The following is a 27,572-nucleotide window of genomic DNA, read 5'->3' on the forward strand; positions in this document are numbered from 1 at the left end:
TTGCGGGTGAATTATTATTCCTTGACTTCTCACCTCGTCCTGATCTTTTGAGTCTTGGTCTTTAAAGGTGAGAGAAACAGCAAATATGAGCTCACTTTTCACTTCGAAGGTGTGAAAATAAATTAGGGTGAAGGAAGTACAATGACAAACCACACAAAGACACACACACAACAAATCCACAGAAGCCACACTAACTGTGTGAGACAAATATATACACAGGAAGTGCCTCCCACTCTTTGCCCGTACTTGCGCTCTCTCTCTCTCTCTCTCTCTCTCTCTGAGCGTTACTCATGGTTGTGTTGCTGAGCAGCAGCCAGTAGTGTTTTTCCCCTCGCCGAGCTCTCTCTCTCTCTCTCTGTCTCTGTCTCATCCTCTGCTCTGACTCTTGCGCGCTCTCTCGCTCAGCGGACGGACGAGACCTCTCTTCCCCTGCTCCTCTTCTTCTCTTCCCATCTGTTATTTCATTACATCCTCTTCCTTTATCTGGTTCTTTTTTATATATATACATTTCTCCCTCTGTGTCTTCACCTCTTGTGCCAGGTGCATTAGTGAGAGTCTCAGCGTGTGTGTGAGTGTGTGTGTGGGTGGATGGGTGTCAATGTGTGTGTGTGAGTGAACGTGTGTGTGTGTTTGTGTGTGTGTGTGTTGGGTTTCGACATGGAAGCAGTGGCACTTTATACGTTTCGTGCCACAGAGGGTGATGAACTTAGTTTCAACAAGGGAGACATGCTCAAGGTAAGACTTATCTATCTATCTATCTTTTAGCCCTACTTCTGCATGAGAACAGAGTGGACCAACAGATTAACCACCTCTCCCTCCTCTCTATCTCTTCTGTCTCCACTGTGATAATTACAACAATTATAACTTCAGTGTGTACAGCTTTTGACACTTAGCGTCCAGGTGCTGCTGGTACTGACTAAAGATAGAGCAGCTTGAGAAACAGCCAGGACTACTTGAGCTTGTGTTGATGGTCTCAAACACTGAAACGCTTTCGATTGAGAATCGATACTACTCACATGTCTGTATGCAACTGCAGGCGGCAGCCAGCCATCTTCACATAGCATAAAGACTGGAAACAGTGGGAAAAGAGTTGTATTCAAAGCTAACAGTACCCATTTACTAACATGGTTAAAACTCACTTGTTAAGACATTGCATCTCATTTGTTTCGTTTGCTCAAAAACCTATATGACTGATTCTTGGTAAGCAACAGTAATCTCCTGGAGATTCTGGTCCTGGCCAACAGGGAAATGACATCCTTAAGCTTCAGGTTTGCTAACTTCCCCCTGTTTCCAATTTTTATGTTAGGATAGGCTAACCAGCTGATGGCTAACTCTCTTTTTTCTAAATAACAAACTACTCTTTTAACCTAGTCTAATTTTGGTTATAGGATGCAAAACAAATATTTTCCTAAAGCTACAGCTGTTTTCTGACAGATAATGACCCAAGTGCAGTCCTGAGATTGTTCCTGCACAGCTGGAAATTACTGTAGTAGAAAATTGTCCCTCTAAGACAAAAGCAGTGAAGAACAAGACCTCAGATTTAAAGAGCAAAGCTTCTGTCTTCACTTACGTTACGGCACCAGCTATTTGATGGTCTTACAGTACATGGACAAATTAATGGCATAAGACACAACACAATCAAATTTCCACTGGTAGAAACTTCAGTAGGCCAGAGTGCAATTATGCCGTAGGACGAATTTCGTTTTATGGACAGCTGGAACATTTTCGAGACTGGGAAAATCCCGGTATGCTTGTTCTCATTATGATATTCCAATGGCCACATGACCATAGACCATTATTACTTGTATGAGCAAAGAACTCTGGGAAATGTTGGAAATCACTTGAGGGTCAAGTAGATGGGGCAGGTGGAGGAAATGACCTCATTACAAAATAACCCAGGACATGTGTCTGATTATACCTGATGCCTAAGGGTGGAATGTACTTTTTATTGTATGCAGCAGGCTGGTATATTATTCATCCCTTGTTCCAGTATTAGATGACATTTGACTAAAGCAGCCTCTAATTTCTACTGTCTGCAAAATCATTTTTTTGGAGCTGAGTATCAATGTGTGACGCAGTCAAAATGAGGTGGCACTTAGTTGTGCTGTGAGTTGTAACAGTAAATAAATGTGATTTTCTATTCCCTACAGTATTGGAGAGAAGATATCACTTGGTAGTGTCTTTTAAATGTACCTGTAAATCACAATGTAATTAGCTGTTGGCTTTGGTCAGCGACCTTTGACATAAGACTGCACTTGTTAATGGCCAGGTCAATAGCATCAAAGCGAACTCAAGCTTTACGGCCACAGTGACATATCTGCTGTCATTAAAAGTCTTTAACATGTGCCACTTTTTCTTTTTTTGTCCCACTGGAATAAATTACCCCAAACAACTAAACAGCTCCAGTTCAGATCTGGGTCAAACGGTAATTTTAACTTGTTCTTTGCGTTTGTTCATTCCTGAAGCACCAGATGGCCTGAGCTTTAAAATGTCATAACAAATCACATATAGCCTCATGCATTTCAAAAAAAAAAAAAAAAAAAAACTAAGCTGATGTCCCTTTCTTTTGCTCATTTATTGTTCTTTTGCTTGGTCAAGAAACACTATCTAATAGGCTTTCTTGAGGTCCCAGAGCTGCTTCTTTTCACACCTTGCTGAGTAGAAAGCAGGATGATTTTTGTGCATTATTCTGTTGGGCTACATTGTTTTGGTCATGTCCTGTTGTGCAGTAGCTATGTGGAAAAGGATCAGTCATTTTGTGTGGACTCAGAATGAGATAATTAAAAAAAAAGTGGCTTCATATTTAAATAAAAAAGTAGCTGCTCTGACATTCTGTTTAAAGCTGCGGCCAAGTCTAACACAAGGGACTCAAAAGTAGAGCGCGAAAACACACGTTTCTTTTGTTCTCCAAAGCCGACACATGATTGTGTGACAGTTTGGGATTTAAAGTGGATTTGGATCGTGTGACAGACTCCTCCATCACTGGCAGCAGCTAAAATCCAAAGGAATAGTCAGGCTGATCAAACTAGTGTGGTTTTAAACACTCCAATTCCAGCACCTGAGCTATGTATTATCTGATAGTTTAGGTAGAATGAGAGAAGATCATTCTAGTGCTAGTTTTGTTCACTTCCAGGGGCCTCATTTATAAAATGAACTCATGATCAACTTTTGCTGTTGAGTATGATCATTGACCCGCACTGAATTGAAAATGATCTTCTTTCTAAACAAAGCCTACACTTGATATAAGTGATTTTCCTGCTGAGCTTTATGGACAATGTTACAGGAATAGATTAAATTATCAATTAAAGGTGTCGAGTGATTAATTGCCAGACCATTTCTTTATAATATCAGTCACAGTTCTGTCTTTCCGCCCACCTCGTTCGCTGCGGCAGTCACACACTCCCAAGCTGTTACTTTGGCTTTGTGTGTCAACCCAATATTTAGTCCACTGAATAATGCATGTGCACTGGCTTCAATCTCCTCTGCCATCACAGTGATCAAATCTTCCAAAAAGTTTGATTTTCTCTTTTGGTTCATGGCTATTCCCGACTAAGCCGTCCTTTGTCCTGGAATCGCAAGACAAGTGCTGTCATTTTAAGTTGATTTGAGATTTACAGATCACAGCTGTGTAAGTTACACATGAGTGTCTTAGAAACTGTTTTTGCTATATGTTTTTATACCCCATATCTTTTATGAATCAAACATTAGCGCACTGTTGGAGACTAAGAACATTTTTGTAAAAGAGGTCTCTGGAGTGTCAAAAATGAACCAAGTCCAGAAACAGGCTGTCTTCCTGAGTGCTTGTGTCAGAGCTGCTTCACATATTTGCAATCTAGTGCAGATGTTCCTGCTGGAAATTCTGATGTATTTGAGGCTTGCATGATTGCTATGTTAAGGGTTAATTATGTAATTGTTAAATCCATTTGTATGGATTGTCTGGAAGGGGCTGAGTCAGTCGCAGCTGAATCAGCAGGGCCGCTTGTGGATAAACATCCTAAACACACATGCAGGGGAAAGAAGGAAATGATTAATGGATTCCACTTAACTAGACTGTGTTCTTTCCCAGGAAGCACTATGAACAAAACAAGGATCGTTTGGGATTTTCCCCATGATGCAGGACCTTACAAGAAATTTATTACTTAACATCAGTGAGGCAGCGATAATGCAGTGTCATGTCTGCAGGAAGTAACAAAGAAGAGAAGTTGATTTTATTGTAAATTCAAGAACTCTATCTATTTGTAATCCAGTCACGGCAAGGTAGAATAAAATCAACAAAAAGGACAAAGAGTTGAACTAGAATGAAATAAAAGGAAAGGGGAAAAGGCGTTTTATTTTAAATTCAAATTTATTACATTGCCTAAAATATAGCGAGTCATAGTTTGAGAGGAATTTCATCTCATTCAAATAAAAAGTTATTTGCCTGACACCAAAACCACCAACTGATTTAAAGGGCAATCATTCGGTTTTGTAACTGAACAATGATTGATGCTATGAACAGTAACTCAGGACACATTTGAAAATGCTCGTACAAATGGGTAGTGAAACCATAAAAATAGGTGGTGCATGAAGTTTCTAAAGGCAGAGAGAAGGCAGGAGACATTTTTGGCAGGGGGAAATTTTGCCAAAAGAGTTTTCTCCCATCACAGTTGCGTGGATGTCTTTACTTGTAGTATGTATTTCAGTTTGAGTTTAACTTATAGAACATAGCAAAAGGCCTCTGAATGTACCTGAAAAGAATGTACCTCTGAAGGTAGAGACAAAATAAAAAAAAAAGGTTTATAAAACATGTCCCTGCAAACCAAACAAAACAAACAATGCAACCGCTTAAATTCTAAAATAACAAAGAATGTCCGAGCTGGATCGGAATTCAGAGTGAAAAATGATCAGAGTGAGCAGCGACAAGAGCAGTGAGGTGAGAAAGGATAAAACATGTGGGCCAACAAAATGTTTGGATTAATACCAACATGGCTTCGTGCCTAAATGACAAAAGGCTGATTGCCAAAAGCCCCCAGACTAACATACTTGACTGTAGGAGAATATCAGTGACAGGCGGACTGGACCTTCGCTATCACATGGTTAACGTTGTGAAACGGTTACAGTTTGCTCACTGCTTAGCGGTTTGTGGGTACAGACCGGAAACAAATGAACACTGCTCATCTCAGCCTCCCCTAATGAAAAGAGTGAAAAATGTGAAATGCACTCTCCAGAGCCTGTGTTTGGTTTGTTCGTTCTGTGCTACCACAGAAAAGTGATATAAAAGGTTCATTCAAAGGTAACAAAAAACACAACAATTCTTGTTTTCAGGTGATTATACACTAATGAACACATAATTATGAATCTGATATTTCCTCCATTCAGGATCCCCCTGAATCTGACATGCTGCAGGTGATGTGTCGCTCGTATGTATAGTCACAATGCATAGCTTTGTGTGGCATTTTGAACTTGCTCATAATCTTGTGTGCTTTGGAAGCTACGAGAGCTGAGGGCCTCAGTCCCCACAAAGATGAATGAAAGCCACTGTACCGAATAATAGAAGAAGAGAGGCCTGGCAAGGAGACTGATAAACAGCGAGCCAGAGAGAAATGAAAGTGGCCTTTCGCCCAATAGTAATAGCCTGCGTCCACATCATTATGGGCAATATTTCATCTTGTGTATATGTGTGCGTGTGTGTGTGTGTGCTTGCTCCTAGATCACAAACATGGAGGATGATCCCAACTGGTACACAGCTGAGCTCCACAACAGAAAAGGCTTTGTACCAAAAAACTACATCAACCTGCGGCCACATGCGTAAGTGCAAACACACGAACACACACACACACACACACGCTCGTCTGTGAAGCACGCAAATACATTTCACACATCTAGCACTGGTCTATCTAAACAACTCATCATTGAGCGTGTGCAGCTTTAGGGCGTTTTCTGCTCTGCTTTGGACATCTGCACTCCAGCATAAGGCTGCCTACCCAAAGGGACACGCTCACTCGCTGTCTTACGTAATTACACATGATATGTGTGTGTGTGTGTGTGTGTGTGCGTGCATGCACGCGCGTGTGTTTACAGTGAACCTGCTGGTACACCCTGTATCGCCATCAGATGGTCATACACCAGCTGGGTTCTGCTTTTTGCTGTGACAAAACCCTAAAATAACAACAGAGCCATTACAGCGGCTCTGGCTCATTAATGCACACTGATGTACGGTCCAGTTGGAACTGCCTAGTTGAGTTTGTGTGCAACATAGGGAGATGTGTTGTCTGTTGGGATGTGCATCTGTTAGTGTTTTTATTTTTTCTCGCTTCACGCCCCTTTAAAGAAACCATGAAATACAAATGCCATAACTGTGACTCGGTGACCCTAACCGAGAAGGTCCTACAGTGTTGCCACTGAATCGAATGTGTTTTTACTTCATTTGAGACATCAAATTGACTTGTCAGAGCACATGTTCATGAAAGCAGAACATCATTTGTGCAAAGCTTGAATCCAAGCAAACTGCTCTAGTAGGCAAGACTATTGAGAAAAAAAAGAAAGGAAAAAAAAGAAAAAGAAAAATGACTCTATTACTCACGCTCCACAGCCGACAACTGAAATCCAGCCTTTTGGGATTTGTTTTGCATGCATCTTTAGCAGTGTGTTTAAAAATAACTTCACAAATGTGCTAATTTTACTTTATACCCTCAACCCTCAACTTCTCTTCTCTCTGTCAGCATTGATCTGTATTTTGAAACCTTACAATGTTAATATTTTCCACTGAAACATTAAAAGTTATTGAACATTCAAACAAATTTTCTCTCAGATTTCGGTGCGCGACATTGTATTGTAGCTGCACAGACCCAAAGAATAACACAATTACATCCATAAAACATAGATGTCTGTCTTTCTTTCTTTCCTACCTGCTTTTTTTCTGTCCTTCCTCCAGCTGGTTTGCTGGTCGTATATCCCGTGGTGTGGCAGAGAGTCGACTCAGGCACAGGGAGTGTGGGGCTTTTCTGGTCAGAGAGAGCGAGAGTGCCCCCGGAGAGTTCTCCATGTCTGTCAGGTAGGACATAACTGATTCTTCAAGGATCCATATTTTGTACATTTTAGAATTTTTTTGCACGTGAATATGTTAAATTCTTAATACAGTATATAGGCAAAAGTACTGGGATGACTGACTGTTACCCTAACTTCTAAATACATAAACAGCTTTGCAGCTATAACAGCTCCCACTCTTTTGGGACGGCTTTCCACAAGATTTTGGATTGATTCTGCAGTTATTTTTGTCCATTCATGCCATAGAACGTTGGTGAGGTCAAGTGCTGACAAAAAGATCTGGGTCACAATCACCATTCCAGTTCATCCCAAAGGTGTTGGATGGGGTTGAGGTCAGGGCTCTGTGTGGGCCAGTCAAGTTCTTCCACACCAAACTCATCCAGCCTTGTCTTTATGGACTTTGCTTTGTGCACTGGGGCACAGTCATGCTGGAATAGAAAAGGGCCTTCACCAAACTGTTGCCACAAAGTTAGAAGCACAGCTTTGTCCACAATGTTTTGGTGTGCAGAAGCATTAAGATTTCCCTTCATGCGAAGCAAGGGGCCGAGCCCAACCCCTGGAAAGCAACCCCTGTCCAAATACTTTTGGGTTTCAATTTATAGCTTGTTTTCTGTACATCACTTTGATCTATGGATTCTTGACATGTTATTCCTCATCTCTGTGTGTCCTCTTATTACTGCAGCAGTGCTCTTTCTCCATGGGGATCATTAAAATTTCATTTCATCTCTTCTAATGCAATCTAATTCAATTAGCACATCTATATAAACACATTCTGTATGCGGAGATGCACGCATCCCTGCACATGCAACATAACTGTCCCTTATTTATTCCCTTATTAATCAAATTTTAAGTGTGTGCATGCATGAATGAGTGTGTATACATGGTGCTTATGTTGGTGGCAGGGGATCAGAAGAGCAGGCAGAGGAGGAGGGTAAAGAGGATAAGGTGTGGGGCAGAAGGAAAAGGGAGGATCTGCAGCCCCTCTGGCCTGATGTGAGCTAATCCTGTCTGGCACACTGCATCATCTGAAGCTGCTGATTGGGCCCGATCGGATGACTTGTCAGGAGATGACGGTCAGGGATGCAGCTGAGACTTGGTGCTATGCTTCTGGCGGTTGTGTGGATGTTGGTGGGTGGAGAGTCGGGGGCTTGTAGGGGTCTGGAGTCAGAATTTTGGCACTCAAGGCCAGAGTTGGAACTAATGCTCTACTCTGGGCTGCTGGAACTGTAAGGGGAGCTGGCTTAAGTCAAACGGTTAAGGGTTGGATTTGTTTCGGGTTGTTTTGCTGTTAGTTGCGATAATGTCTGGGCATGATACTTCTCTCCTAGCAGATTTAGGATACATTTTTTGGAAACATTAACACAGGAAAGGAAAAATAAGTTGTCAGCATAAAGGGAATCAAATGAGGAAATTAGAGGGAAGGAGGAGAGGGTGAGTGCTTTGCGCAAAACAGGTTTGCCAAGAGGGGACAGCGACAGGATTTTGGTGCTGCTTGTTTCTCTTGGCTGTCTGCTGATGTCTCCCTGGCTGTTGCTGCTGGATGATGAAGCAGTTTGAAAACTGGGTCAGGTGTGAGTGTGTGGCCATTGCAGCGCTGACAGCTCCCTCTGTCAGACGAGACGTCCTGACAGCAGCAACTATGAGAACTTCAGTCCCAGCTCAGCTCGGCTCAACTCAGTCCAGCTTTGACGTCAGTACGTGAAAAACTGATCCAGTTTCACAGCGATGAACGGGGCCAAAAATGGAATTTGGTTGTTAATATGCAAGAAAACTGTGGGTGAAATTAGAAATCATGCAACCCTGCAAATGTGGAGGAAGGTTAGACTATAAGTTTGCGTTTCATTTCTAACTATTGTTACCTTGGTTGTGATGAAAGGGTGTACTTAAAGACTTTGAAGTCAAGGAGAAGTGCGGTGATTCACTGTCACAGAAGTGAATGTAGCTTTAATTCCCTTTAGTCTATTGTGTATTTCTTGGTGTTAAAGGTCTGTGTCAAGATATTAGGCCAGGGTGTCACTATGACATGTTGTTGTGGTGATAAACAATTCTATTACCACAAAATTATTCATCATGAAAAGTAACCCACCATTTCCTCTTTTATGCTTTAATTTGTTCTGGTGTTGCATTTCTCGGGCTTCAATTTCAGCAAATAAATAAATAAATAAAATTTAATTAGCTATCAGAGAGCAGTCACTGGGTTATCGAAAAACAGCAGCCTTGTTTATCAGTCCAATGCATTCAAATTATGAAAAACGCTCACTGTGGACAGGATTTTAGAAAGTTTTTGCTCAGAATACTTTTTGAAAGGTGGTTATGAAAGAATATTTGGCAGGGGACTGGATTCAGACTGTGCCACTGAATCTGTCCCAATGGGTTATTTAGTAGCTTATTTTTGGAAAGTAGAGCAAAGTGATGCCAACTTAGACTTTTATAGAGGAAGATGAGGATCCATTTTGCTTTGCTGGGCTTTCTTTGATTCAGCAGCAGGCTCACCCAAAGGACATGTTTTTCTGAGTCTTCCACCATGCTATGATATAGATGTGTTTTGAAAAAGCAAATAAAAGGAGCTGGGGTACATCAACATAGTTAAAAGGTGGCAGATTGTATTCCTGGTGCCTTCTTTTTTTTCTTGTTGTTGTTGTTGCTATGTCTGAGACTCTCACCCAGAAGAGACACAACTTTTGTTTCTCAAATGTCTCACTTCCTTGTTGATACTCTGCTCCTGTCACTATCAGTATCAGTTTTTTCCCCAACACCTCCAACTCGCACTCGAATGTAACACCTGTAACAACTGTGCACAGTCTCTCAAAAGACTCTCTAGGAAATCAGTAACTGAAGCAAAAGCAGACACTGAGGGAAAGTAAATACACCAGAGAATTGTAATAATCTATATGCGCTTTGCCGCAGCTTTAATTATTGTTAGTGTACATTTGTGTGGTCATTTTGTTGGTCTTGAAACAATACCACATATCTTCTACCAGGCAAACTACAAGAGCAGACATCACTGTCCTTTTGATTGCCGGACGTCTCGTGTCAGGACCTTGTGTAGAGCTCAGGGTTGTGTCACTACAGCTCGGTCTTCTGTGCTTTTCACACCTTTTTTTTTAACAGTGTGGTGATGAGCACACAAGCATTTTCTTTGTGGTTTCTTTATGGTGTGAGGTCATAGAAAAGCAGACTGAAGGCTGATTTGGATTGTCTGATCCATCGCGTGTTAAGCATGTGTGTGTGGGTGTGACAGCTTAAGCTCTGTGCATTCACTCTTCTTCTTCAGTAGAGACGAAGATGCCTGGGATTATTATTGTTATAAAGTGAATATCTCTTATCCTTTACGACTGGTCCATAGTGCTATGACAGCAAGGTGAAAGCAGACACATTTGAAACGTTGTCTGTTTTTTCTTCTGGTTTTTGTCTACTTTCAATCCACATTTTCAGCCACAGTAAAAATCCCCCTGCCCACCCAAAAGTGTTCCTGAATGACGGGCTGAAAATGCCTATCTCTTACTGTGAAAAGGGGAAATGGAGCTCTGCTGCTTGCTGTGTGAACAACAGACTTGAAAGGGTCCGCATGCCCACTAAAACAGCACAAACCTTGTCTGTTGTTGTGTCATTTCAGTGTGGAAACCACCATTTTTGACATGTCATCAGATATCACTTATTAATGTTTCCAGTGGCTCACACAGCAGGTGCTGAATAAGGCTGTTCGGTCGCTCAGCTTCCCTGTCATCAGTCCTCACTCGTCTCCAAAGAGGAACCATAAAGGGAACAGACCCTTTGGGCTGTTTATTTTATAGTTTCGTGATCGTCTTTGGGCTTTAACACAGTGTAGGTTCAGGTTCCCATGATTGTTATCATGCAGGGAGAACTCTTACGAAAAAGTATGTTAGTTGTTTAGTGGGGCAAACACATGCATCTGGAGAAAATGTGGCAGACAAAATGCATGAGAGAGTGAAGGAGTGAAACAATAAATAAATTCCATATTGGATCAAGCCCACGATGTTGGCAGCAGTTAGCTTCATTTCATCTTTAAGTTGTGTTCTTGCTTTATGCATTCTCAAGATGACTGAAGCAGCAGTTTGATTTGATTGATGGGAAATACCAATTGCATGATTTTCGTCTAAATATGAAGGGGTGGCTGGCTAATGGTGACATATTTGCAAACTCTTTTTCACTGCCAGTACTTTTGAGACCAAAATGAAAGTGCGCTGTTTTTTTGTGTTTTCTTTCTCAATTGCCCAGTTATGTTTTCACAGCTTAGATCACTGCTCAATGATGCACTTCAACACCACTCTACAGTGTCCAAAACACAACTGTGAGCGACTTGGGAGAGACTGAGACATAAAGACAGAGAGAAATAGAAAGAAGAGGGAAGAAATATAGAGAGAGATGAAGAGAGACAGAGGGAAAGAGTACTGCAGATAAAACAGGCAGCTGAAGGAAAAGCTTATGGCGGGTGTAGCAGGATGCATGATTTAACTCTTTATTTCTCTGTTTTCTCATATTGACAGTGGAAGTGAAATAAGACCAGCCAGCCCTCTGGGAGATAAAACATTCAGAGGGCTTCCTCCTTGTTTTTCCTCCTCTGTTTTTCTCAATTTAGAATATCCTTACTCTGTCCTCTGCCTTTTCTCTCTTTCCTTTTCTTCCCTGCATATATTGAGGGATATAAAAGGTTTTGACCCCAGTATAAAAGCAGTCATAAAATCATGAATGGGTGATTTTGTTTAAAGGGCCCCATCTTTATTACTCTGTATTGTTGTAAAACAAACAAACAAACAAACAAAAACAACAACAATGCAGAGTGGTATGATACTGTGTTGGTGGTGAGTTTGGTTAGACTGGCTTGGCTAGTCTGAACTCAAAAAGCCAGCTAGACAAGCTAAGTAAGGTAGAAAATGTTAATTTAACAAGGTTGAATGAGACTTCAAAAGTGTTTAAAATCATAATATTACTTTTTTCTCTCGCTTTCGCTATTTCTCTCCGCGTCTTCAGCCTGGCTGAAGGGTTTGTCAGTCTAACTTTAGCTTTAGCTATAAAACCTGTGACTCTGGTTTAGACTGACTTTAGATTTACCGAAACGGATTAAATTATTTCCTTGCTACAAGCATTCTGACTCTGACAAACCATTATATAACTACTCAAATCTATATTTATTACAGAGATTCCTTTATTGCAGTTAAAGCTAGCCAGTTGGTGATATGGACCCCGCATCCTATAAGGGGCTGAAGATGATTCAAGTTTTGCGGGTGGTGCCTTTTTAAAAGCAACAAATTTCGGCTTTTTTTCATATGATCAATGTTAGCTTAGATAGAGGGTTGTTTTCTTTATGATGATAACTGACTTGAGAAGAAACTCTATATCTCCCTCTGTCAGACTCATATCATTTCTGTCTGAGAGGCTTACTGAACCATCAACACACTTTGAACTGAATTGCCTCCACCAAACATCTTTTATCATTCTTCCCGTCATTCGCTCCATCTCTGCTCCCTGTCTATGCCCACAAAGCACCAACACACACGCCCGCACACACACACGCCCGCACACACACACACACGCACACATACACTGGCTTGCAGATGTAAACACTGATGTAATCAGTGATTTGCAGCAAGCACATGGGCTAACACACACACACACTGATAACTCTTTGACATGGCCATCGGTTACTAACGCACACACACCCACACCCACACACCCTGACTTGGATTGACAGTTGGAGGTGTCAGTGTGTATTTCAGACATCTGCTGTGGTTTAGAAACCAAACAGCAGATTGGGGGGAGTTGGCACTATGATAGACAGCAAGAAGAGGGAAGTGAGAATAAACTGATGGAGAAAGTGGAGACAAAGATGGTCGGATGACCTGCATGTGTCTTCAGTTGCGCTGGCACACAGTAAAAGTTATAAAAATAGCTTCTCTCCTATCTGAAGTGTATATCTCTCGCTTTGTGTCCTATCTTGACATCTACTTCATTTTCACTCTTTCAGTCTCTCTCACTGCTTATCTCTCTCTCTCTCTCTCTCTCTCTCTCATTTCCTTTTACTAGAAAAAACAAAATAATCTCTCTATCGCTTTGGGCCTTAATTACACTGGATCAGGCAGATGAGAGGGCACATGGAGAGTGTGCTTTGTGTGTGTATGTGTGTGTGATCAGATGCTGACAGATGCTGTCTATGTTACGCACTCTGGTTCTCTAATGTCTCTGGGTAATAATTAATAAAATACGTCTACATGACAGCATCTCACACTGATATAAATACAACGTTACATCTACTTTCATTCCTCCTCCTCTTCCTCCCCCTTTGAAACATTTCTCCACCTTTACAAGCCACTGCTCGCAAAATAGTTTGTTGTTGTTTGCTGACCTTTAATTAGCGACTATAAATAACTGCCAGTGTGAGAAAAAGTCAATACAGCACAACTACTATTACTAACATTTTGTGTTTTTTTATTATGAGCATTTGCTGTAAATTTCCTACAGTTTGTCTTTAATAGTGAGGTTCAAGGTTCATTAGTTTTATTTGTTTTTTACCCCTCTGATGGTACGCAGGTGGAGAGGTGTTTTGCAATGCAGAGAAAATCAATTATGAAGATATGATGTTAGTTTAAGTGTTGCTCATTGAATATTTGAAGCGACTTCAGACTTTGTCCCAGCTGGAATGTGTGTAGAATTGATAAGCAAAATTGTAGAGTAAACATTTCATACATTTTTTTTTTTTTTTTGTCTCATGTCTTAAACCCATGTTTAACAGTCAAGTACCCACAATGCTCTAATAAAATGCTCTCATAAATTTTAGGACAAAATTTTAGATTGTGTGTCTTGGATAATCAGAGTTTAAAACAAAACAAAAACAAATTGTGCTTAAAACTCTGCTCTGCCTACACAAAGTAACAGTCTATTTTACATTTATTGCATGCATGTGTGTATGTGGCTTGATGCATTGTGTTATCCTCAGCTTAATGTCAATCAACTGACAACCACTGGACGACATGGAAATCTAAAAAAATAGGTCAAACCACTGATATGAGCATGTGACCTTAAACCTTAAACTCATTGACATTTTTTGACTTGGAACTTGACTTGTAATCAGTAAGAACAAGAGAGGTCAGTTGTAATTCTAAAATACAAAGGCATTGTTACTAGTACAGCTGCAGGAAATTCTGTTTCCCTTTTCCCTCTTTGGAAGTGTCTAATGTGTTTTATTACATTATTGTGAATCCCCTAGAAGTAAAGTCCCTGCCCTGTCTACCCCCTACTTCCATATCTTCCACAGGATACAAACTCTCCTTCTTTTTTCTTTGTCATCCATTTTTCCATCCGGTGAGGGTGCTGGCACAGCTCACAAGGGCAGCTGGTGGCAGTAATGAAGCCCAACCAGTAGGGTGCAGCAGATGGCACAAGACAACTAGGGACAACAGTCTGGCTGACAGAGATCACTGACAGAGACCATCACGATTTTTGTGCAGTGTGCATATGCGTGTTTGTGTGAGTCAACAGAAGGAGAGAACTGAATCTGGAGAGGGGATAGAGACACAGCAGAGGAGATAGGGACCAAAAAGTTAGATAGAAGTCAAACAAATACAATGCAAATACTGATCCAAAGCAAAAGAACGAAACAGCACTGCTGCTCACACAGAATAAGTTAATGTTCAAAGGCTCATACAGTGTTAATCCAAAACAAAAAAAACTTACCTTTGGCTTTAAGGACAGTTTTCAAGTCACTCTCTATTTTTCACACTTCACTACAATGTCATCATTTCTGACTGACTGATGGGGAGAGGTGAGAAATGAGGACACGCAGGGTGAAATGGAGAAGGCAGAGAAAGAAGGGCAGGGTGGAGGTGTAGCTGAATGCCATCCAGTCATCAGGGAGTAAGCCCTGCTCGTTCATAGAGCTCCACGTCTGAATAGAGAAGGGAATTCTGGCTGAAACGAGCCAATGCTCATTTACTTTCCTGAGACTGGACTAGATAGAGGAGGAGTTTGGTGAGATTAAAGCACAAGTGCTGTATTGTGTTCATTCAAGAGGAAGGACATCTCATTTACAGGAAGAATAATACACACCAATCATGTCAGTAATAATAAAAAATGATAAAGAACAGTTTTCCTCTACAGAAGTCAAATCTTTTCTTTTTTTTTTTTCCAAGCATGTTTAACAATCATGAGCACACATACCCACTTCTGTGATGTGTTTAGAAATATGGGGGAGTTGTTTTGACTTCCGCTGCATATTAGATGCAGTTATATAACAGTATGATCATGGCGAGATGTCCAGATTTCTAAAGATAAGCTGGCAAGTTACTTAGCAACCACCACAGAGCGGGATAGGGGAGCAGGTACGATTGCCAATGAATACTGGCCAAACTCTTTTAATCATGACAACAAGGCATGCACTCCAACACTGTGGCTATTTTTGTTTGCGCCATTGGCTTTATTTTATTATTTTTCAGCTACACTCACACTTATTTTGTCCTTCCAACAAGCTTATTTTCATCAAAATATGATATGAAATGTTACAGAACAGATTCTCACACATAAACCACAATGCTGCTCATTTTCTAATACAATACACAGTGTGACATTTTTTTTTACAGGAGAATACACATACAAACCCACAGAGCAGCTGATGTAAATGTCACTGTCTGCTCTTTTAATTCCAAAATATCACTATTGTTTTTCTTCCTAAATTCAGTGATTATATGAACTTTTAATCTATTGTATTGTTTGTCTGTTTTAGTGCTCATCACCTGTTTTGGCCTAGTTTTAAAAAAGGACTGTGCTGTACTTTTTTTTTTTTTTTTTAAAAAAAAGTTTAAATAAAATAGGAAATATGTGGTGACTAAATGAGCAGGACTGCACCGAGAGGCATGCCAGCCCCAGCAGCTGACAGCTGTGGGGTTGGAGGGGCGGCTTTGAGGCCCAAAGGCCAAGACTGTTGGTCTTGATCCAAAGCTGATCCAAATTAATTGTATGCTTTGAGCATTTTGTGATGGTTAAAACACAAACGCCAGGACTCAGTCGGTCAGTCTCCACTATTGCAACAACATCCTCAAGACAGATGTTACTTCAACTGCCCTCATGCCACAACCACCGCTTAGCTTTTAACCTGAAAAGTGGTTGCTATCCCATATGTTGTTACATTCATGTTGAGAGGAAATGGCTGTTGCAGTGTCAGGATTATATTTCATTTACACGGTCAAAACTAAATGCTAAGTGGATACAAATTGTTGTAACTGAGTTTTCTTTGAGATGAGACATAACTTTAATCTTCTCTCTCTCTTTTATTGCACAGTTATGGAGACCATGTTCAGCATTTCAAGGTGCTGCAGGATCGCTGTAGTCAGTACTACGTGTGGGACGAGCTCTTTTCCTCTCTGAACGAGCTGGTGGAGTTCTACCACGGCAACAGCATCGCCAAGGAGAGGACCGTCTTTCTGAGGGACCCTGAGCACTTCGCCAGGGTGAGCATGTGTTTCCTCATCCATTTGCTTCTTTCTTTCTAATTGTCTAACTTTTCCAAGAAATCACCTGAACTCCTGGAGGTTATTTATCACTATTTATCTTGCAATATCAATTTTAATCTCCCCTCTAAGCCTTTTAAAACACATCTGTTCTTGGCATCCTCAGTCTCCTATGTTTTTCCTCTTCTATCTAAGCCACTAGAGATTCAGTTAAAATCTGATGAGCCTTAGAGACACACTGAATCTGTGTTTGTTCAAAAAAAAAGTGTAGTTTGTTGTCAGACCGGGGTGTTTTTACACACATAACAAGCTACCCAGGTGTTCATATTTCATTTCGCTGTGACTTCATAGGCATCGCCAGTTTCTTTTTGATGGAGCTGGCAGCTGTGGGAACACTCCATATGTTGGTGAAATTTCTGGAGCTGTGACTGTGGCAGCAGGGTTTGACGTAGAGGTGCGGCTTGTAATGACAGATCGCAGGACTGCCGTCAGTTTGTAGCAGAACCAAATCAGTCATCTCAGGCAACGAGCCAGAGGGAGCGAGCACCGCAGCACTAAAGAAAACTGATTCAAGAGGCAATTATGATATATATCAGTCATGATTTAGTTGCTACATATGAAGTTTGGACAGGGCATTATTTTTGTGTTGTGTTTGTGTCCAGTTTTGATTTAGAATTCAGGCACATAATGAGTCTGGTTGTGTTTTGTTTGTTTTTTACTCCTATTTACACCATTTATCAGCTAATCCTGTTTTTAATATACTTCTCTGATAAGTGATAAGGTGAACTAAGGCTGAAACTCTGATTATTTTCATTATTGATAAATCAATAGGGTTGCGGGGGAGCTGGAGCGAGAGGCGGGGTACACCCTGGACTGGTTGCCAGTCAATCGCAGGGCCAACACACAAAGACAAACAACCACACACTCTCACACTCACACCTAGGAGCAATTTAGAGTAGCCAATTAACTTAATGTGCATGTTTTTGGTATTGTGGGAGGAAGCCGGAGAACCCGGAGGAAACCCACGCAGGCACAGGGAGAACATGCAAACTCCACATAGAAGGGCCCAGACCGGGATTCGAATAGTTCATCACAATTTTCCAGAATAAAAAGTGAAATCTTCAAATTGCATATTTTGTCCAACCAGCAGTCTGAAACATTAGCGTGATATTCACGTCCGAAAGGCGTAGCCTATTCACAACACGGTCTGGCAGGTTTAGTGAGACATGAAATGACAGGTAGTTCCCATAATGGTGTCATTGTGGGAGAAGGTGTTGTCATTGCTATTGTGAAGTCATTAAGCAGACAGGATCACATTGCATGTTAAGTGTTCTGGGGATTGACAGGCGAGCCGTACCTGCAGGCAGGAAGCGATCCACAGGGAAGTGATCCACAGCCATCCTGACATGACAGCATGTTCGTTTCGCTGCAACACCCGCCGCGTGCTAACACTCGTCACATCACATTCACTTCTGGAGAGAGCTGAACATCCAACATGTCACCTGTGAAGTGATAAGAAAAAAGTGCCACATGGAGAGCACGTTCATATACACCAGGCAGGAATATCAGGAATCCAGCAGTGAGACCGGGATGTATGAGTTTAGGTTGGGTTCTACAGACATTCATGGTCCCCAGAAAGCATCTGACTTTTCCTTCAGCAACACCACAGGGTCAAACATTTGTGTCTTTGAGTGGAATACCTGGATTGCCCTGAAATCTGGCACATTTATGCCTGGATAAACTGTATTGACTTTTACTGGAGGCTTGCGACTCCAACTTTGCAGGATAAATTGGTGCAGCTGTGGCAGATGAAAGTGAGTGGGGTAGCTAAGTGAGGGCTGGTTTCCCTTTGTTGACGTGGAACACCAGCCTTTGAAAAATATTATCTAAAATAACCCATGTTTGCTAATACCAGTTAATTCATCACTGGCCACTTTTAAATTCTGTATTTTTTCCATTTGATTTTGCTGTGAACATTGTAAAAAACGTAATTCATCATGAATGTGAGAACTTTCTCTGACTCTTTATGGAGCGCTGAACATTCAGTCATATAATGCTGAGCAGTAACTTTAATTTGTCCAGTGCAAAGTGAGACATTCATTTTGTACGCATTCACACACGCAAGCTCTAACAAGTTGTGTGCTTAAGTTAAAGATTAACAGGATGTGAATAGTAACATTTAAGTGACATTACTCATTAGAGATGCACCTCATCAGCTGTGGCAACAAGCCCATCGATCTCATATATATTAAACAAGATTAATAAGTGATGTGAGAATCTCTTATGACCTCCACCAGTAACGCCGCTCCCCTCCAGTTGTGTCTGTTCCATTTTCATTTTGAGCATAAGATTTAAATGTCAAAAATAAAAGCTGATGCTTTTTCCACTCAGGAAAATATTCCAACATTTACAAAGATGCAATTTGGATAACTGCCCACAGCCAAAAAAGCAAAAAAAAAAAAAAACCCCAAAACAAAACAAAAAAAAACCATACAGCTTGAAGTCTTTTTGTCTTTTGGGTTTTTTAGTCTTCCTCTCTTGTGAATGGTCATTTTAGAGGGTATTGGAACATTTGAATTACTCACTGTGAACTGAAACATCAAACCTTGTACTTAACTATCAGCTTGCATTCATGCAAGTAAATACAAAGTAGTGCAGAGACATTGCTGTGGAAGGTGCTGCCATGCAGATAGCTGCCACTGCTGCTTTGGGGTATGCTGAGTATGTCAGAAGGGAAGTTTAGTGGCCAATGAGTCAGAACCAAACTGAGGGAGGAAATAACCCACATGCGCATACATCCTCTCATGTCCAGAAGGTGCTTTTTATTTAACTTTTTCAAGCAGATATTGGTATTCCGGCATTGTGTTGCTTTCACTTTTTCACTGTCTTATTTGTATTCTGCTTCTAGACAAAAGCTTTGTAGTTGAATGACTGCAGCATGTCTATAAAATGAAGCAGAAATAAAACCTTAAAAAATGGACTCGTAGTAAAATGTAGTAAAACGGAGTTCTCTTGTTCATTTTAAAGAACATGCAAAATATGTACCCCATTATGAAAGAGCTAAAATGCATAGCAAAATACCAATGCATTTGAATATGTTCACGCCCATGTGATCAGCAGAAGCTGCACTGAGTACGTGAGCCAGTCTGAGTCTCATGTTCTTTTGAAGATGATCCACATTTATTGATCTGTGATGTGTGAGCTTTACTTAAATAAATCTGGTCTTTCAAATGCTGGGAGCTCTTCTTACCTTCTATTTGCTGTTGTGCGATGGTTTAGTGTGGCGTTAAAGTCTGCAGGATTTAGGCATTTTCACCAGCTTTTCTCTCCTGAAATGTGATTTTATAACTCTGATGGATACGCTTTATCACACGATCTTCATTTATTCAGAGCCGGTTTGTTGAGCAGTCAGACTGCTGCTGTAATTCAAAAGGTGGAGTAGAAACTTTCTGATGTGGATGACAGGTTTTGGTCCCTAAAAATAGGTTTTAGTTTCACAAAGCAGCTTGTCACAAATTTAGTTCTCGTTTAGTAACATCCTGCTTCACACCTTAACAGTTTCATGCATGTTATAAATCATTGGGGACATTGCACAGAATGTTCGGTCCTCTGAACAAACGCAGCTGCAGCAGGTGCATCTTAAAAATTTTGCTTCAGGGTGTTATGATGGTGTTTAAACTGAAGACAGTTGGAAGAATGAAAAACTATGTGACCTAAATACTGACACAATGTAAATTCTCTTTAACATAAGCAGTTAACCCACAAAAACAAGGCCAGGTCTTTTGTAACATTACAGTTTTCTCAGGATTTTATTTTCTAGTGTTCACACAGTAGCTTATGTAGCTGCAATTACTGTAATACTGCTCAAATGGATGATTCATAACTCATTCTGCCAGCATCCACATCATCCTCTGCACTACTACTACTACTGTCGCTGAATCTACTGCTCTGCCTTGACTTCTGACAAACTGAAGAAAAGTAAAGCCTTTAACTTTTGTAAGAAATATAAACATAGGATAAATAATTCAGACAGAAGCTGCATTGTTTTCCTGTTTTATGGGTATTTACAGCTGTTTTAAAACAGATTAAAGACTGCAACAGACTTAATGGCAGTTAATTTCATTGTTATTTTATACTCCATTTATTCTCTCCTTCCTTTTATGTTGTGTCATTTTAGTGTGATGATGTGCCAATTAAACAGGTGTTGGCAGTCACTGGTGCGGCCTGGTGCTTAAGTCTGCATCTTATAATCTTTAGGCTGCTATTGCTCTTCTTACGGTAATAACATTCAAAGTCATTATGTTGTAATTGCGGTTTATTGATTTTCAGTAAGTTAATTGTAGGCTTGTCAGCAAAATTTAGGAACCTTATTGGCCAAATTAAGAAATGAATTTCACAAAATAATCACAGCATTGTTGGTCAGTACATGGGCCCAGCTTTAGATGGAATTATACATCTAAACATTGTTATTTTAATTTGCTATTCCTTTGCTATTAGTCATATTTTATATTTTATCACATGACCCCCAGGTCAGAGCTAATCCTATCACATCAGCGGTATACTTATTTAAGGTTCATAAGGGCAATATAGGATATTTATTCTTTATTCTAAGTTATTCTCCCTCGGGTCTGAATGATGTGGTCATAGATCGCCTTGCTGTTCTGTATTAATATTAAGGTCTAATAAGGGTGGCGTGCCAGGCAGGCCTCATTTACATACATGACTGCACAGTCCTGTAACATGTTTTGTGTATCCATTATTGGGTTGCCTATACTGTGTTATGGAATTGACAAACCTTGGACAAATGATGCACCGATATGTTTGACATCTCTTATCCACATATCTCAGCAGTTACAAAGCTACCCTATATTTCCATATTATTGTCATAAGATTGACTTGTCTGCACAGCCTTTTAACTGATAGAACATGTGGATTTGTGTATTGACTGTTACAAAAACAAGCAATTTTAGTTGATTGGAGCTAACTGTTGTCAGCCATACACAGTACTCTTATATCATTCCAACATTAGCACGCTGGCTGTGACTTTTCTTGTACTGTAGGTCACTGGGTTGTTCTGTCGGGGCCTCAAGGTTTTATGTATCTGCATCACAACATGCCCCGTGGTGGAGGGTGGCGTGCTGAAGGTGCTGTGTTTACCTACATACTTATGTAGCCTTAGAGAAAATGTGTCATTTCACATCAGATCACAGCAGCTTAGTCATGCATTTATGTCTGCAGTCTTGTTTACTCTCCAGCTGTTTTAATGAGAGTCTTAAGGGGTAAAGTTGTACCTTTAATGTTGTCTATTTTAACTGCACAAATAGACAGTGACTTCGCAACAAGGTAGTATTAAACAATTTGCAAACTCACTGTCTGCCAAAACTGAAAACCTGTTCTTCATGTGCAGGAAATACTATTCGATTATGTCACAAGATATTAGTTTGAAGCTTAAATCTAGAACTTGTGCCACACATTATGAAGTTATTCTAAACTCTTCTGTGTTTTGAATCCATTCAAAATAGTTAGATTAGTTATAACTTTTAAAAAATGCACTAAAAGAAGGCATTTTCGTTAATTAATAAGGATTTTTACGTTTTGTCTAGCAGCAAAACAAAGAGACAAGGTCAAATAATATCTTATTATTCTTAGCGCATTAATGTAAGTCAGCAGGTCTTCATTACGCTGTCGGTAGGTCTGCAGGCTAGAAGTAAGTTTAGCCTGGATCTGAGCTGTCTTTTTGACTGTCATATAAAATCAAGGTCAGCTGGTTTTCATGTCTGCGGGGCTTCGTCTTGGCCTTCGGCATCAACAAAACTCAAACACCCACTGGATGTCCCTCAGCATCTCTACAAACCCTACAACACAAACTTCACTCCATTAAGGTTTCGCTTGCAGAAACAGTGACGTCAGACAGATGACAAGACAACTTCAGTGCGAAATGCAGTAAACCCTTTCCCGTACCGTACATTATACTTAAATTCTCACCAAGTTATTCCACATTTCCAATCTCTGTCTTAGTAACTGTGTTGTGTGTGCTCCATGTGTATGTAAAATATTAATAGTATACCCACTTCTTCAGTTGCCAGCAAACCATTTCTTTCACTTCTCCTTTCACACAAGTGTTAGGCAGAGACCCTAAAAGCATAAAAACACGAGGAAAAACTAGTTCTCACATCGCTCCCTTTAGACCTTTAGATTATTAAAAGAATGTGTGAAAACAGAGTCATAGAGAAATCGTGTTAACTTCAGCCCAGGTACTGTAAATGTTTCATGAAAACATTGCCTTAGGCTGAGTGCTCACTGACAGTTTTTTTCATTCTCTTCCTCACTGTGTCTGACACATGATCTCAGTTTCTTCTCATTTTTGACTATATTTGTCAGTTTGACAGACACGAAGATGTCTGTTGAGGACTGGCTTAATCTGATTGCAGCGCTTTTTGTGTTTATTGCTTATTGTGCAGCTTCCAAACCAATTCGTCCTCAGGTCATTACATAGCTCTAGATTGCTTCTTACTCACCATAGCAGGAGGGGAAATAATTCTTTGTTTTCATCTTTCCTGCCCAACATATCCCTGATGTCCTCATGTCTAGATACTTTCTCCTCAAACAAACAAACAAACAAACATAAAGAACAGTCCATGCAAAACTCTGACCCCTTTCTGACACCTCGTCATTTTTGAGTGGAAACAGAGTTGATGTCAGCGCCTATTTCTTCATCCTTAAATGCTCTGTGAGAGAGTGTGTGTCCAAAGACAAATCCAGTACAAAGCTGTGGTACATCGATGTTACAGAGTAATTTGTTCCGCTGTCAGCGCTCGCTCTCAGTCGAGAGCAGGCGTTGAAGAGGATGATGGTCACAAAGCAACCGAGTGCTGCTGATACAGTCAGACCACATTTCTCACTCCAAACTGTTTCTCCTCAAGAGCTGGCAAGGAAAAAAAAATGAATGGGCTTTCCCCTCGGCGGTCACACACACATAAGCATGTTCACAGAAGATGCAGGGCTGCCCATGCTAACTCACTGAGCAAATGGAGGCCTGCACACACACGCTTGCTAACACCCATATACACACGCGTAGAGTGTACGTGCATGCAGTCTAACATGCACAAGAGGTCTAGACAAGATCAGCCAAACAATAAAAGATAAATCTGTGAGGATTTTATAGATTTGTGAGGTTGATAGATTGTGTCTGTGTCTCTTGATCCTGCTGTCTGGTTGGGGTGTGTTTGCACCTGCTTCTGCCTTGATGCTAGTATATTAGGGCTTGGTGCAAGACAAACAGTGAACAGCAATAAAGTCAAGAACTACAACTTAAATACCTACACACACACACACACACACACACACACACACACATACAAAAATACAATATTGGTATTCCTTCCAGTCTCTCAGCTCCCTCCCAGCTCAAATCACATCCACTTTTCTCCATGGAAGTGCAACTGACAGCTAGGAGAGGTTAGTTAAGTTCAAGACGCTCTCCTTAAAATAGCCATTTTTATTCTGCTGCTCTTAAACTGCTTTTACTTCGCGAGTCAACAGAGATCAGAGGAGGCCAGCGATCAGGAGAGACGAAAAACACTACTTTTGTGAACTCAAAGACAAACACAGCGAGACAGAGAAAGCACAATCGCCTGCTGACAGAATTGAAAGCAGCTCCACTTGCCATCAAAGTTTTACAGTGCTGTTTATAGGAGGTGTGTGTATCTCACCCTCTCACATGTCGACCTGCCTGTCTCGCTGTCTTACTTTATTTTTCATTTTCTCTCTCTCATGACCTCCACAATTTACAGTTTTGTCATTTATCTTGTTAAATCTTCTCTGGTTAGTGTCCAAAGTGCTGTGATAATCTTAAAGATCTTATCTTATTAAGAGTGGTCTATTTCAACAAAATACACAGACATACTTAAAATAAAGGTAAAAGAATGACATCATGTCTCATTATGTCTTTTAAACATAGCAGGGAGTTGATTGTTGTCACATGTCAGAATTTCATGCCAAAATTTAGAGCAGACAGCATGTCCAAAACTGTAGCTTTGACGTTGTATGCAAAATTATCTGTCTGCCTGTTCATCTGGTCTTTCTGCCAACTTGTTCCCCTCACTAACTACCTTAGCATTTAATGTGTCAGTAGTATCAATCTTCCCTTGGTGAAAAAGCAAATAACAATGCCAAAGAACTATTATTTTTAATTAAATTGACCTCAGTGAGGGAGACGACGTGTTTCCTCGGCATTACTTTAAAATAATGTAAATCTAAACAGGCAACTTTTCTTTTCTGCAGTTTGTGCAGACCGGTTCCCCAATCAGCTGAGCAGCACTAATGTTTTTAACTAAGATCAGTGAGCAGAAATATTATTAGTCATCATCAAATATTTACTTTCACGCCCATATTGTTCTTGTGCTGCTGGTCAGGCCTTTACCATCATATTTATATTTAACATGAATGGACTGACTGACCATGATCTGGCTATATAAATGTTAAATGAAAACCCTAAATAAAATATATTTGTACTTTAAAGGAACAAAAACTACATTTATTATTAAATGGACACATTGTCAGCTGGTCCTGTAACCAGAATGCAAAGGGTGCATTTTGGAGCACATATCTGTGAATTTTTTTGCTATTATTATCATTCCATTTGGTGTTGTAAAAAATGTTTTTTTGTTTTTAACACAGTCATGGAGAAAACAAGTGCAATGCTTCATAGAAACACCCCTAAAAATTTTATTGTTGCTTTTGTTGTTGAGCTGAGAAAAATCCATATGAACCACCATGAATTTTTCAGTTCATTCAATGAGGAATTTTTCAAGACAACAGTATTTCATTATTTTTATCCATGTTGACAAAGTATCTGAGAAAAAAAAAATGATGCTTTATATAGAAAGGACAATATAAGAATTAGAAGAATAAAATGCAAGCACACAGAAATGTTGCTTAGATTTATATAAAGGTGGTTAATTCTGAAAAAATACAAACTATTTTTCTATTTGATTGCTAAAATATCAGGACTTAAAGTACAACCTAAGGAAGAGTCATTGAGTTTCTCAAATTCTGTCTCAAGACTCTGAATGTTTTTGCTTTTACTATTGCTAGCTAGCATAGCAGCACACCAATTTAAGTTCAAATTAATTTCTGCATAAATCGCTCATAAATGCCCATGAAATTATATAATTATTTTATGTATTTGGCTAATTTGCAAATGCTCCTGGTAGCCTTTAAGTCCAGAGCTGGAAACCACTGGCCTAATGCTTACTTTTCCTATGTTTACTATTTACTATATTTATTAACTCTCTCCTGTTTTCCTCCTTCCCCCTCCCCTCCCCCACAGCGTCCCCATCATGCCCATGCTCTCTTCGACTTCACTCCACACCACCCCACCCAGCTACGCTTCCTGCGTGGTGATGTCATCGAACTCCTTGACTGCTCTGATTCACTGCGCTGGAGGGGCCGTTGCCATGGACACGTGGGCTACTTCCCCCCAGAGTATGTCCAGCCCATTTACCACTGCCAATGACCTGAAGTGTCAATCAAATACACATCTGTCAACCCCGCCTCTCACACTGATTCCCTGCTCCACACTTGACCATTCATTTTTGGAGCAGACAACTGATAAGCTGTAAGTTGCTGTAACGGCTCTTTAAGGCACTGACTCCCCCATTTCCACGTGATGTCACCTGTCAATCACCAGTCTTGTCCAATCAGTTTTTCTCTTGACCCCACAACTTCACTTCTTTTCAGTCATGTAAAAAAAAGACATTACAGTATGGACCTACACACTGTGGAGAACTCACATAGTCAAACACACACACACTCCCAGGCATAATCATTTATTACAGCTTATCAGCACCGGAGCAGGCTGAATAAAAACAACACACACACACTAACCTGATGACAAAAAATAAAGTGTGTGGCCCATGATGGGAGCTTGTGGAGAAAGGGCAAGGGTTTTCTCTGCTGCAGATGAGTTGGGATTTGTTCCAGTATTTTCCTGTCAGTCCCACGAGGAGATCCGGTGAACCGAGCAGAGAGACACAGAGTCATTGTGCTGTGAATATTTGGACCAGACACTGCAGATACTGACACAGCAGATTCTCACTGGGCTGGAGTGTGTGAGTGTGTGGAGATTTTGAAATAAAATGTGAGTCCAAACACATGTAAAATTGCCAGCTTTATGAATGTGTGTGGTTGTTGTGTGCTCATGTGAATGCATATGAGTATGAGCTTGTGTGTGTGTCCAGGCCTGTGCTCCGTAGACCAGTAAAAGAGAGTTTCCATGTTAAAGTTATCAGTGAGATTAACGCTGCCCAGATGATACACAGCCTGAACTGTAAGAAGCTCAACTCAATATACTGATCATTTGTTTGTTTATGTGTATTTATTCTTATTCATGAGTAATCTTAAAATGCATATATCACAAGTAAAATTAAACGTTGTAAAAAGGTTTTGATTCTGTTGCAACAGATCATTTAAAAAACATACACACACATTTCATGTGCTTAACAGTAAAAACTTGGTCTTCCTTAATCTGTAATGACAAATCACTTAAATAAAGTGATACATTTACTTCTTTGAACTTCAAGCTTGGTCATTATTGCTCACAATTAAACATTTTGGTCTATTTAACTATACACAGTGTGGACAAACATATTGGAACACCTTACCATCACTCCAACAGGGACTTTAATGACATCATATTCTATATTTGTTTATTATTTCTGTGGAGTACTCTAAATCCTCTAAAACAGTTGTCCTTTATGCATTCTGTACCTGTCTGCCTAAACTGTGTGGAGCTTTAAAGATACAATATATAGACAAAAGTATTGGGCTACTGTGACCATTACACCAACAAGGACATTGGATCTTGCTTTGTGTACTGGGACACAGTCATGCTGGAATAAAAAAGGGCTCCAAACTGTTGGCACAAAGTTGGAAGCATAGCTTTGTTCACAATGTCTTGGTATGCTGAAGCATTAAGATTTCCCTTCACTGGAAGTAAGGGGCAGAGCCCAACCCCTGAAAAACAGTGTAGAGTATTACATACATACAAAATATACTTTGTGAAGGAGTACTTCAACTGTGAAA

The 27,572-nt window shown here is 40.3% G+C and overlaps 1 protein-coding gene across 1 annotated transcript; it reads left to right on the forward strand.

The window, feature by feature from the left end:
• Positions 1-313: 313 nt before the first annotated feature.
• grapa (GRB2 related adaptor protein a) lies at positions 314-27,063 on the forward strand. Its single transcript, XM_046415818.1, has 5 exons — positions 314-735; positions 5,690-5,787; positions 6,914-7,033; positions 16,319-16,487; positions 25,819-27,063. Exons 1-5 carry the CDS (start codon positions 658-660, stop codon positions 26,002-26,004), a joined length of 651 nt encoding a protein of 216 aa, XP_046271774.1. The 5' UTR covers positions 314-657; the 3' UTR covers positions 26,005-27,063.
• The last annotated feature ends 509 nt before the right edge of the window (positions 27,064-27,572 follow it).

Source organism: Scatophagus argus, chromosome 16 (assembly GCF_020382885.2).
Source record: "Scatophagus argus isolate fScaArg1 chromosome 16, fScaArg1.pri, whole genome shotgun sequence".
Taxonomy (NCBI): Eukaryota; Metazoa; Chordata; class Actinopteri; family Scatophagidae; genus Scatophagus; species Scatophagus argus.